Genomic DNA, 14103 nt, shown 5'->3' on the forward strand with positions numbered 1-14103 from the left:
CCCGAGGTTGAGAAAGGGAAATAATTAGAAATATAACTGCAAGCAGCAATTACGGGACCAATCACACCAACATCATCACTGATTATCACTTTAAGAAAAGCATCATATAAAACATAAGAAGAATTGCTAATATTACAATACAGTTAATTGCAACTTTTGACCAATAGGTGGCGCTGTCACTAAATGTATGTGATGCTGTCTGGGTGTGACACATTCAAAGTTTCATGTCAAAATGGCAAAGCATTGTTGAGATACAGCCTCAGTTCCTTATTGCCGTGTTGCCATGAAAATTTGTTGATCATCCGTTACATGAGAAAAATTTGGTTTATCAAAAATCCTTTGATAACTTTTTTTGTGAGTGTCCCTAGATGATACACAACAAATTTCATCCAAATCATAGTTACAGCCTAGAAGGAGTGGGAAAAATTAGGTTTTCAATTAAATATAAAAATCCAGACAACAAAGAATGAATACACCTGTTAGGTGATGTCAGACGAACCTCCGATTAGAGCATTTCTAGCAAGAAACATTCCAGGCAGATTTGAGATCAAGTTCTTTCAAGGATTTCAGACATTATTTCAGTTTCTCTTTATGCTGTTTCCAGTGATTTCATGTTTCTTGTAACTTCAATGGAACTTTCATACTAGAAAACCTATTTATATTTGTGTTTCAAAACTCTCCTGAACTTTTTATTTCTTGTAAAAAATCTTTTTATAGCTCGAAACACTAAGTACATAATTAGTGAGAAAGTGGAAAAAAGGAAGTAATCGAGAATGTGCTTTTAGTTGAGCAGCTCTGTGTCCATGAACAGCCACCGCAAAGCCAACTGTTCCTCATGACAGCAATGGGAGAAACTGCATGAGTCAACAATAGCTCATTTGAAACATGTGGTATGTATGAAAGGGTGGTGTCCGTTGCATCTCAGAGAGAAAGAAAAGCAGGTTCTTTTAAGCCAAGTAAAACACATTCTGGAGAAACATGCTACAATCCACAATAACTAATTGTCCTCCAACACCAAGAGGTTACTGTCTCACAGTCATGCAAAGCCCACAGCTACATCCACTCGATTCACTGTGAAACAGTGATTATGTGATTGATAATATGTTATAATGTTGGTGTCTGAGTGTTTTTTAACCTTTAGTCGTACAGTAAATTGTACTTAGTGTGAATTAGTATCACAAATTCTCATCCCAATTCTGGGCTGTAACAACAGAATTTCAACTGAAAAGTTTAAAGGGGTGGACCACACAAGACCAAATGAACATGTGGTATTTCTATGGCATAAATAGTTGTTTAGTGGTTTTATTCTTAATATTATTTTCTAAACATGCAACATCACTGTATGGAAAATTATTTTGTTACATTAAAAACTTCCTGCACATTTACAATAGAGAGATAAATGTTTGTGCACTCTAACTGCTAGTGTGTTTGTGTACTTTATGTGGACATGAACAGATTACAGTTATTGTCCTTACTGTAGTAAACAGTTGTTCTCTTATACTTGATTAAATATGGATCCTCAAATACATTCTCAAGTAGAGTAGTACACAATTATAACAATATTTTATATTTGGACTGCCATCCATACTGTTCATTTTTGTAACAAATCTTTTTAGCCGGATATCAGTATATCAGATATCAAACTAATATTTAAAAAATATTAGCCGGATATCAGCCAAACAACCAATTATAAAATCAAAGATGAAAAAAAAAAAAGAGATTCATAGATTTCACTTTTATTAAAATTGTTTTATTTGTTTCTGATGATCCTAATATTTCATATGATTTCATTTCTGAAGAATAATATCAGAGTAAAAAGAAAAATTTGCTTTAAAAAAATTACAATACAAAAATTAAGGATAGTAAAACCTATCGATTTACAGTGCATTATAATAAAAGAAAATAACAGAGGATCAAATGAAAAGCACATTTTTGAAAATAACTTCCAAAAATATTAAAATATAAAAAGGAAAGGTAAAACAAAAAAGAAATACACATTTAATAAAGGAGAATTTTATCCCTGAGAACAATTCAATCTTTTGTCAGATAATATTTTGAGCCCTGAGAGAATGGAATGCTACCCACAGCTAGCATCCCTAACCATTAACTCTTGTGTTTAATACACATTTCTTTACATCATGACATTGTAAAAACAACATTTGGGGTCAGTATTTGCATAGTTCAGAGTTCTGCTTCACACTGGAATGGGCAGGTTGTCCCTGAAACAGGAAGCTCGCTGGGGAAAAGTGTAGCTGCACAGATCCTGATATATTAGAGCCACTTGATCTCTGGCCGTCTCATCAGAGATCTCCACATTCCCGCCACTACACTGCGATCTGCGAGTGGTCACCGCATCCACCAGCTGCTGATAGTTCAATGCTGTAATCTGATATGACAAATGGTTTGATTATTGCTATGTTACAGTGCTTTTAGTTCACATCATTAAGAGTATTACCAGAAAATTGTGACAAGAAACAACAGCAAAGAAGCTACTTTCATTATCTTTAATGACTTTTTACTACTCCCAAACTGTTTCTTACAGTGCATATACAGGTACATTGTCATGTAGAATTTATAAATCTAAACAATAATTTGTCTTTTAAAATGTCATGTAAATGCTAAATTCTGGCCATACCAGTCTGATTTTTGTGAAGTCGGACTAACAGTCCTAGATAATAAAATTGTTGCTCTGCTTCGTCCAGCACATGTACACACGTTATACACATAGTTGGCCTTCATGCTTAGTAAGAACATTCCTCAGCGGATGACCTTCCTTCAAAAATGTGATTACGCATTATGTACACTTGCACACACAAATGAAGACTGTAGCTTGACTATGCAAAAACGTGCTGTAGCTCAAATATACTGTAACTGTGCATGTAAACATACTGAGACACCATAAAGCTTTTCCGTTCTCTTTTTGGCTATAGGCAAAAGACTATCTGGATAAATGCAGACGTCAAGAAATAAACCAAAAATCAAAAACATGCAAAACATACACAACAGAACTTGGTAATCTGATAAAACAACTAGAAAATAAAACAACCCTGCTTGATCCTTCACTCTTTTAAAAGATCATTACTACAGTACCACTCTTCATCCAGACTCTCCGTTATCCTTCTGTGGTATCGTTATAATAGCATAGAGCTCCCTCACAATCTTATATACTCCTATAATGTTGATGCTTCTTTCTTAAGCCATTTACTTGTTTTTTGGTATTTTGGCTACTGCCAGAAGTAATAATAATAAGAGTATTTTTTCCCTTCTATCCTCTACTGATTTTGTTGTGCCTGCTAAAATCAACATAAAAAATGTTGTTCATGAATTTTGGACATGCTTTTGTCCAAAAATTATTAATGGCATTACATTCTCTACAGCAAGCATTAGTTTGATTTTTATTAGGTGTTCTAAAAACATTATGAACAATTTTCCATAAAAATCTCTCTGTACGTTGCTATTAGTCAGTATGAGTTAAAGTGTACATCTTTGACAATGCCTCCTGCCTGAGTTCTTTCCTACATTGAAGGGGTATTATAACTTTTAAAATTGTATTCATATTACAGGTATAAGTTTCAGCTGAAACTTGTTTCTGAATGGGAGAATACACTATATAATATTCAGGATTGTGTATAGAATATATGGAATATGAGTTACCTGCACAATTATTAATTTGCTCTTGACAGTGCTGAAATCATTGAACTCTTCCCCAAAGCAGAGTGTGATGGTGGGGTCCGGGGCCTGATAATGACCCTCCTGATATACTTGCAGAGCTGCAGGACAATACAATAACAAATGACACACAATCCTGTCATGTCAATATATCAACATTATTTTCATTCCCCATGTGTGATCTACAATCTTATATAACAAAAGAAACATAGATAAATATTACATAACAGATGAACCAGGTTTATTGCATTTGAGTTCTACCATTTCAGAAAATAAATTATATAAGAAACATGTACAAAATTTTGTTAATTACTGGATATAAACATTTTATTGATACCTTTAATTATTTGATATTTGTAATACTTCTGTCAAGTTGAAATGCTGCAGTGCAACATGCTATGCTTCATCTAAAACAGTTTTAAACATTTTGCTCATTTGTTATTGCATGGTAATAATGCATGCAGTTTTTATGATCTCATATTAATTGAGAGACTACAAGGAATATTTTAATGTCAAAAAATCAATTTGTCACACTGTAGGACTATTTAAAATCAACTAGGCAAAACATTATTAAAAATGGTGAACCAGTAACAAGACCTAAGAGCGACACTTTCACTTATAAATGTATATAAATGTGAACCTAAAATCTTCACGTTAATAATGAAGAAAAAATAAACTATGGACATTTTATGCCTTCCCTACCCATATATACTGTGTCTATCTATCTATCCATCCATCCATCCATCCATATATTTAAGATAAAGTTTCACATGTTAATTAATCATATAAAGTATGTTTAGTTAAGTTCTCCATTTAGTAAAATGCAATTGTGAACTGTTTCAGTTTCTTGTACTAAAAACATACTTTCATATAGTCATCATTTACCTTCCAGGAACCTGGCAGGGTCAAAGATCTTCACCACCGCGTCTCGCTCCAGTTTGCAGGGGTTTGGGTTGTACTGTGAGTCCTGGCTGCTCCAGAACACTCTGCTCTGGCACAGACGCTTGATGAAGATGCCATCTCTATTGGCACGCAGCAGTACACCACGCTCCAGGTGGCTAAAGAGCTTTCGGGTGACGTGACGCTGCCGCTCGTGTTCTATGAAGTCCACCGAAGGGAAGCGGATGTTCTGGAGGCTGTCTGACCCATATAACAGGCCATTAGTCACAGGGAGCGGGCAGGGTGAGATACGGCAGCCCTCCGGGTGAGTGGTGACTGTGCTGCCCACCAGACGGCCACCATAATAGAAGCAGATCATCAACTGAGAGAATGCTGGGGAAAGAGAAACTTGCCATTAGACATCCTGCTAACATAGCTGTGAAAATTTTCACAAACTATTACGCAAACTCTAACCATTTATTTATTATCAAATTAAGTGTCATTGCTGGTTTAATCAAATAAATCGTCTCCAGTTACATGTGTAACCCTTGTTCCCTGAAAAAAGCGGAACGAGATGTTGCGCTGCTAAGCGCTACGGGGAACAGCTTTAGCTGTGAGCCGAGCTGAATAATGTGTGGAACACGTCAGTGAACATTGACCGGAATTTATAGCTTCGGCTGATGCAATCATTAGATGCACCTGAGGCCAGGCTATAAATGGATACGTCACCAGGTGTCATCAGATACTTCTTTTTGAAGAGCAGTCCTGGGACGTCCCAGTGCGGCAAAGCAGCGCAACATCTCGTTCCGCTTTTTTCAGGGAACAAGGGTTACACATGTAACCCGAGACGTTCCCTTTACAAAAAGCTTCACTACGATGTTGCGCTGCTAAGCGCTACGGGGAACCCAATACCCACGCCGCCGCACTTGGGGCTGTCCGGACCCCTACGGTTGTGCAGTGTACTCACAGAAACGCAAGAGTTCTCAGACATGAGCGTCAGATGTCGACTCAAGGGCATAAGAGCCCGGAGTAGCATAAACATCTAAACCATTCAATTTTGATGAATGTGTGTGGAGAGGACCAGCCTGCCGCATCACAAACTTGTTCAGGCATGAGCTGAGATGTCGACTCAAGGGCATAACAGCCCGGAGTAGCAAAGCATCTAACCCATAAAGTTCGATGAATGTGTGCGAAGAGAACCCTATCACACCACAAACTTGTCATAAAAACTGATGAATGTGAGCGGAGAGGACCAGCCTGCCGCATCACAAACTTGTTCAGGCAAGAGCTGAGATGTCGACTCAAGGGCATAAGAGCCCGGAGTAGCAAAGCATCTAACCCATAAAGCTCGATGAATGTGTGCGAAGAGAACCCTATCGCACCACAAACTTATCATAAAAACTGATGAATGTGAGCGGAGAGGACCAGCCTGCCGCATCACAAACTTGTTCAGGTATGAGCTGAGATGTCGACTCAAGGGCATAAGAGCCCGGAGTGCAGAACATCCAAACTAAAAAAGTCCAATGAATGTGTGCGGAAAGGACAACCTGCCGCATCAAAAACTTGTTTAGGCATGGGCTGAGATGTCGACTCAAGGACATAAGAGCCCGGAGTAGCAAAGCATCTAGCCCATAAAGTTTGATGAATGTGTGAGAAGAGAACCCTATCACAACACAAACTTGTCATAAAAACTGATGAATGTGAGCGGAGAGGACCAGCCTGCCGCATCACAAACATGTCCAGACATGAGCTTGAGATGTCGACTCAAGGGCATAAGAGCCCGGAGTGGCAAAACATCCAAACTATAAAAATCTAATGAATGTGTGCGGAGAGGACAACCTGCCGCATCACAAACTTGCTGCAGAGGTAGACCTCTAGCCAAGGTTTTAGAGGAGGAGAGCCCTCTGGTAGAGTGCACCCTGAAACCTACTGGTGAAGCTTGACCGCGTGCCTCGTAGGCCCGGGCAATAATGAGGATGCCTCTTTGAGGGCACCCTGCCCACCAAGCCGTGGCAAACCGCAGTGGCCACATAGAACCTGGCAGTGGCGTGGCAAGTGCCCACTGACAGTTCTTTCTACAGAAAATCCAGAACTGAAGGAAACTGGCAGTTAGCTGGTTCTGTAATAAGAACTTTAGTAGAAGGAAACGCATGCAGGCGGATTTGCGTTACTACGTTCAGCCCCTCCCGAGGGGGAGGGGGGGGGGCTGGGCGACTCGGGGAGAAGTAGAGGAGACATTGCGCTATCAACAGAGGCGAAGAGGTCCTCTTCTGCCCTGTAAAATCTACCCAGATCAGTTCCAAGTGGAGGGAGCCCTAGCACTTGAAATGGTCCCGATAACCCCAAGAGAAAACCCCGTGAACCCCATTTGGTACCCTTAGGGGCCAGAATGAAATGTTTCACAATTCGGGCCAAGGATGAGAAGGTCCTCCCTGTTCGGAATCGCCCAAGGCGAGCCGTCGAGGAGAGGAATTAGCTCCGAGAAACATATCCTGTTCGGCCAGCGCAGCGCCATTAATAGGAGGCAAGACCCTTGCTGGTGAACATCGCCAAGACTCCCGGGAGCAGAGAAACTGGGGAAAGAAATGCATACAGACCCATTCTGGGTCATGTATGTGTCTTAACGTCCAGACCCAAGGGGGCTGGGTGATTTCAGGGAGAAGTAGAGGAGACATTGCGCTATTCATAGAGGCGAAGAGGTCCTCTTCTGCCCTAAGATCTCACCCAAACTTGTTCCAAGTGGAAAAAGCCTGGCATTTAAAAAGGTCTTGATAACCTCAGGAGAGGGCCCTGTGTCCTTCAGTTGGTACCCTTAGGGGCCAAACATGAAAGATTCCACAATTTGGGGCAGGGATGAAATATTGCCCTGTGCCTGAGATAGAAGATCCTTCCTCTTCGGAATCGCCCAAGGCGAGCCGTCGAGGGAAGAGAATAGCGCCGAGAACCAAGCCCTGTTCGGCCAGCGCGGTGCTATCAGTAAGAGGCAAAAACCCTTGCTGGCGAACTCTGGGCAACTACTACCTTAGGGTGGAGTTCTTAACTCCCCCGTTGGTATTTTCTGTCTGGACTGTAAATCTGCTCCCATATACGGCATCCAGGGATATAACTGACCTGAGTGACAGGAGCTTGCCCTGGGCCCTAAGGAGAACCCAACGTGTCAGAAATACAGCTGACAAGAACGTGGGTCTCCTTGATGATTTATGTAAGAGGCTACCGCTGTATTGTCCACCCGCACCAAGACATGGCAGCCTCAGGAGGAGGTATTTCAAGGCCAGAAATACAGCCATCAACCCGAGACAGTGACTGTGACAACCGAGCTGACGACCCTCCTATCCCCTTAAGCTGGACGACCACTTAAGGCCGCTACCCCGCCCATCAGGGAGGCGTCTGTCGTTAGCAGCCTGCGACAACAAGACGCACCTAGAGTGGGACCCAAGGCAGAAAACCGGGGTCTGAACCACATAGAAAGGGAACGAAGCCTGAGGCGCGTAACCCTATTTAGCCTAGAGGTTTTGGCCCTTGGAAGAAATCCCCTGGCTTTTGGCCACAACAAAAACGGTCTCAAGAGCAGAAGGTCCAGAGGGATCACCGTGGACGCGTTCGCCCTGAGACCCAGAAATCGTTGATACTGATAACAGTGCAACCTTGACCTAGCCTGACTTTGCTCAGGGTGATCTGAATGGACTCAATACTAGCGGGAGACAATTGTGCCCGCATTGTGATTGAACTCCATACGATGCCCCGATAGTCAGTGTTCTGAGTGGGAGAGAGGATGCTTTTCTTGGCGTTGAGCCTCAACCCCAGAGAAACAGATGAGCTAAGACGATGTCCCTGTGCTGAACTGCCAGTTCCTGGAACTGCGCTAGGATCAGCCAGTCGTCTACATAATTCAGAATGCAGATGCCCCGGAGTCGCAAGGAGCCAGCGCTACATCATGCATTGTGAATGTGCGGGTAAAAAGGGCTAGGCTGAGTGAAAGAACCTGACCCTGGAAGACTTCGCCCCCGGAAGTGAACCTCAGGAACTTTCCATGTTGTGGCAGAACTTCTAAATGAAGTATAGAAGTGCGTCATAAGATCGATGGTGACCAGCCAAACAAGTTGTAGGGCTTGAGACACGACCGTCTTGACAGGCATCATCTTGGACTTGAACACCCACGGGTAGTTCAAGCTTTAAGATCTAAGCCAGACGCCACCCCTCACCCTCCATGGGAAACGGGAAGTATTTAGTGTAATAACCTAACTCTCTCTCTGGAAGGGGAACACATACCATGGCCCCTTTAACCAGGATATTGAGTTTTTTTTTTGTTTTTACAAAAAAAAGAAATCCGGTTTACGGTAGTGAGAACACGCCGTTGAAACACGGAAAAGCGGCGAGTGAATTAAATCCTGACGCCCTTATAAGACCCACAGAAAAGAATATATCCGGCAGAAGTTTCCACGCTGCCAGGATCTCTGAGATGGGTATTATATTTGAACACTTCCTGTTGAGGGGTTGTCGGGTGTTTCGTGTCCTGAATAAAATGCAGGAACAGCGAAAACACCCAATTTTGACGGAAGCCTCTGCAACCCGAAACACCAAGAGGTGGCGGGAATGGAGGGGCTTCGAGGGGGTAACGGGAGGGGTGAAGTGAAGCACGCGCCCCGTCCCGAGGGGAGCTACCCCCTAATCTAGGCGCAAGACCATCAGGGTTTTCTCTTACTAGAAATGATAGCCCTGAGGTCTTGCTTCGGGGGCTGGCGAGGGAGGCGAGACTGTCCCCAATCCCTGGGAGGAGGAGCACGACTCGCCACGCTTTGCTTTTGAGCCTCCGTTCAGACAGGACTGAGGCGGGTCTGAAGCTTGCTCGTCAAGCGCAGAACCCACACTCAGGTCGTCCGGGAGGTCATTCTGGTACGCCTGTAAAACAGCATGGTGTGCAGAGCAGCACCAGCCTGACCTGCTGCTTGATAAGCCCTTCCCACTAAAGTGGAGGTTGTCCTACAAGGCTTTGAGGGGAGAGAGGGCTTCTTAAGTGACGATGCAGAGCCCGGCGAGAGATAGCCCGCAAGCGTCTCTTCGACCGGCGGCATCACTGAATACCCCCATGCCTCAGCACCCACGATAGTCGAATATAATGACGTCGAGGGTATGTGAACACGGGAAGAAAATATATATATATATATATATATATATATATATATTTTTCTTTTTTTAGGGGTTCTCCATGAGCGAAAAAGCTCTTCATGGAGGTTATCAAAGAAAGGGAAGGGACCCATGAGGCGTTCCCTTTCTTAGACTGGAAGATAAAATCTATCCCCTAATTTGGAGCGTTTGGGGGTCTCTTTTTCACGTGGCCAGTCCAATCTGGCAACCGCACGAGTAACAACATCGAGCAATTCCTCCATAGATTTTTTATCGCGGACGGAAAGCTCGGAGGCGGGAAGAGAGTCGAGATCCACCTCATGATCCGAAGAAGCGTCGGAACGCGCTTCGAGATCATGTGAAGGACCAGCTGGGTTTGGGGAGAGAGTGAGAGAAAGTCTCTTGCTCCTCAGCCGAATCCATGCACGAGCCCCACGAACGATCTTTTCGTGAGTGCTGACTCCCGGAAGCAAGCGAGGCGAGCACGACGCACTCTGCCTGTTAAAACAAATCGCAGTGCTCGCACCCACCCTGCTGCAACGCGAGAGCAGCGTGCTCTTACCCCCAAACAATCAGAGCAAAAACTGATGTGTGCCGTCTTCAGCTATAGGGCGAGAAGAGGGGAACACGCACCGTTTGCGGCTTTCAGTCATTCTCTCTTTTTTTTTTATTTTTTTTTTTAGAAATATATATATATATAATATTTTCTAAACAGAAGAGAAAAATAGAACAACGTTCACTGCACACTGCCTAACTGAATCTATCTCCTAACAGAGGAAAGAAAGTTTTGACAGGGTGTGTGAAACACACAGAAACAGAATCGCTCTGAAAAAAGAGTTTCTGACGACACCTGGTGACGTATCCATTTATAGCCTGGCCTCAGGTGCATCTAATGATTGCATCAGCCGAGGCTATAAATTCCAGTCAATGTTCATTGACGTGTTCCACACATTATTCAGCTCGGCGCAGCATCATAGTGAAGCTTTTTGTAAAGGGAACTGACATGGTCATTGGGTATAGAGACTCTTATGTAAATGGTTAGTTCACCCAAATATTACAATTTTGTCATCATCTCAAAGATTATCAGTGAATAATGACAATCAGTTCCTTAAACAAAGCTATCATATGGCTTCAGAAGGTTTAGTATATAATGCGTGAGTCATTTGGACTACTTCTATGGTGCCTTTTAACTTTCTAGCACTTGACAGCCCTTTCCCATCCACTTTTATTGAATGGCAGAGAGCAGCTTAGACATTCTGCTAAACTTCCCCTTTGGTGTTTCATAGAAGAAAGAGGTTCATGCGGGTTTAAGTGATTACAGAATTTTCATTTTTGGGTGAACCCATTAAGGGAGATGAGAAGTTTTATATAAATATGCACAATCATGTACCTGCAGGAGATAGATCCTGATGAACAACAGCAGCTGTGAAAGTACAAACACAAAAGAGTCATTACCAGGTCTCCATCTTCAGTATTACAGAAAAAGAAAGAATATCTATCTGTCTGTCTGTCTGTCTGTCTGTCGATCTATCTATCTATCTATCTATCTATCTATCTATCTATCTATCCATCCATCCATCCCGACAGACAGATAGATAGGGGAGTAACGCAAAAATGCAAAGTCAGCAACTCTTGACGGAAATGAGTCAATCTGTCAGTATTGCTGAACACACTGGCCTTTTGTACATCTGCAGGCATGTGATGGTATTTTTGCACTGGTTAAGTTAAGTTGAAGCTAAATTGTCATTTAATCATGTTCAAGAAAATCAAGAAAGTTCTCATACTTGTTCAACCAATTATATTCTTAAAATGTAAAGAACCCTGAGAACATAATTTGAGCGTGTCGTACCATTGTGAAGTCCCTGCTGCCACCATTCCTGCCCTGGCGGCACGTTACTGCCTTCATCCAGAGGAGAATGACTGCGCTTGAGGATGCCCATGTATTCATCATTAGGGGGCTGCACATCAACACACAAATATGTAAACAAAAGATGTAATGCAACACTGCACATTAAATCTTCATTCCACTTGATCCTAATAAATGAACATTTAATAACGTAAAGGTTACTTAAACAGTTACCAGATGAAGAGATGGAGAGACTTTACCTCTTTGATCAGTTCATCCAGGTCTGGTGAGCAGTCCATGTCACTGATGTCAGTACTGCAGCAGGACATGGCAGTAATGGAACTTTTACCCACTAAAAGAAAAATGAATGCTGTTAATTCACTTTCCAAACAGTAATGGTTTGTAAAGATGAAGGAAGCTTTACTTTATTAAATATTTCCAGGTTGTTGATGTGTCTTGTGATGTGGCATGCTATACTCTGTCTAAAATCATTTTGAAAATGATTTTATGATAGTTATGCATGCAGTTTTAATGAGCTTATATTAATTTGCAAATAATTAGTCACGCTGCTGAATGATTTGAAGTGAACTAGGGAAGGCAAAAAGGTGATTCAAAATTGTGAAAAACTTAAGAGAAATGGTGACACACTTCCCTAATACATTCAGATCATTTTGAACTTAAAATCTTGAAACATTTACCGATGTATATGTGAATGTAAGCATTTTGTATGCATGTGCATCTGTGCATTGAGGGGGGGGGGTAAATGAAAAACAAAGCTCTTGCACAACAGAGCTACACACACATACACTTCTGTTCTTCCTCTGGAACTATCCGGTACACTTTGTATGGCTCCGAGATGTCAAGCTGGGATCGGTCAGTAACTTCCTCAAAGTCAGGGCTCTTGTTGAGTGCACAGCGCAGTCTGGTCTTCCAAGTCGCTGGTTCAGCTTTATCTCCCTCCTTAAACTTCCCTTTAAATATCGCCCACGCCTGTGAAAACATATGCTTAGTCAGACATCACCACAGCATCTGAATTACTCTCACGAAATGAGCATACGTGTAGGCTTGATGCTGAGTGACTGAATACATGCACAGACAAAATTTATAGCATGTCATAATAATGTATGATATTGTTCTGTTCTTGCTCCTGGATAATTATTAATGATAGACCAATATATCGGTCAGGCAGATCAATCAGCTGATATTTGCAGAATTTGAGATAATCTGCATTGACCAGACTGGTCGATTTATGTGTGTCTGATTTCAAATCTACAGAACGCCTTGACATTTGTGCACATTCTCTGTTTTCATATATTTTTGTTTTATTTGTTTACTCTTATTGGCCAATTACTGTAAAGTAAATAAATACATTTGCAATAATTCAATAGTTTTAAATAAAACATTGCACATTCAGATGCTATGCTTGTATTTTTATTGATATTTTTATCATCCTATATGCATTGGTTCAAATTAAGCAATTACATTTTCAGGATTAATATGTTATGCAATTTAACAATTTATTATTTTGCCTATATTTTATATCGTATATATTATTTACTAGTCTTATTATAAAGATTTATCAAACATATAATCCTTGAAGTTATTTATTAAATTAAATTATTCAATTGTTATTTAATAAATGAACGCTTACTTTGAATATGGATGCATCCACCTCTTGGTTGTAGTCCTGTTTTCCTGCATGTTTCCAGGGGATTCGGAACATGGTTCGGTTCTCATCCTCCCATAACAGTCCATTATATATATTACTGTTGACCTGTTCTATAAGCCACTGCTTCAGTCTGCGACCCCCGGGATTCATCTTTATTCTATTGATGTAACAGAAAGAGCCTGAAGTATATCCAACACTCCTTACATTCTCAACCATTCACACGCTTCATTTATAAAGTAACCCACCCGCTCATGTGAATGGAGATAGTCCTGAGTACCGATTGGCTAGCGGACCGCCCACGCGTCCAATCATTGTGCCTATTCGCTGGAGGGTCATGCATATGTAAATGAGATTCTTCGAAAAAATGGCATTTACAAGAAATTCCCTTCTAGCTCTGGAAGTGTGTGAGGTAACCTGCGGGGAAAGGGACTTTACACCCTTTACTTTGAACCATGGCCATTTTATTTAACTCTCCTGAATATCACACAGATAAATGGATCATCAGATGAATATTAATCTAATGATCATTAATATGTTTCAGTGTCCCCACTCGCACTATACATAGGCCATATCTTTGATGTGGTTCATTGATCGTGTTTTGATATCATTATATGAATCATATCGTCGATTGTTATTATTGCATGCTTGGGGAGTCTGAAGGGAAGACCAAGAGGATTTGAAAGCACACGTAAGCTTTTAAATGAGTGCATAAAATGTAAAATAATCAGATTCTTTAACATTTAGTATTAAAGTACTGTTCCATATTTTATGTTCAATAACACAGTCTTTAATTTAATTTTATTATTTTAATTATTAGCATTGTTTCAGTAAGAAGTTATTCTACATGATGACTACCACTTTAGGAAACCACAATAAATAAATAAAACATTGTTTTTCATTCATATAGAAGTTGTGA

General features: G+C 41.3%; 1 protein-coding gene across 1 annotated transcript; it reads right to left on the reverse strand.

Annotated features, from left to right (window-relative positions):
• Positions 1-1787: 1787 nt before the first annotated feature.
• Positions 1788-13415, reverse strand: irf8 (interferon regulatory factor 8). The gene is made up of 8 exons (XM_052152506.1): positions 13170-13415; positions 12325-12508; positions 11779-11870; positions 11522-11630; positions 11063-11095; positions 4555-4941; positions 3655-3770; positions 1788-2386 (listed from the first exon to the last, which is right to left on the reverse strand). Exons 1-8 carry the CDS (start codon positions 13401-13403, stop codon positions 2195-2197), a joined length of 1347 nt encoding a protein of 448 aa, XP_052008466.1. The 5' UTR covers positions 13404-13415; the 3' UTR covers positions 1788-2194.
• Positions 13416-14103: the final 688 nt, after the last annotated feature.

This window comes from Xyrauchen texanus, chromosome 21, assembly GCF_025860055.1.
Source record: "Xyrauchen texanus isolate HMW12.3.18 chromosome 21, RBS_HiC_50CHRs, whole genome shotgun sequence".
Classification (NCBI taxonomy): domain Eukaryota; kingdom Metazoa; phylum Chordata; class Actinopteri; order Cypriniformes; family Catostomidae; genus Xyrauchen; species Xyrauchen texanus.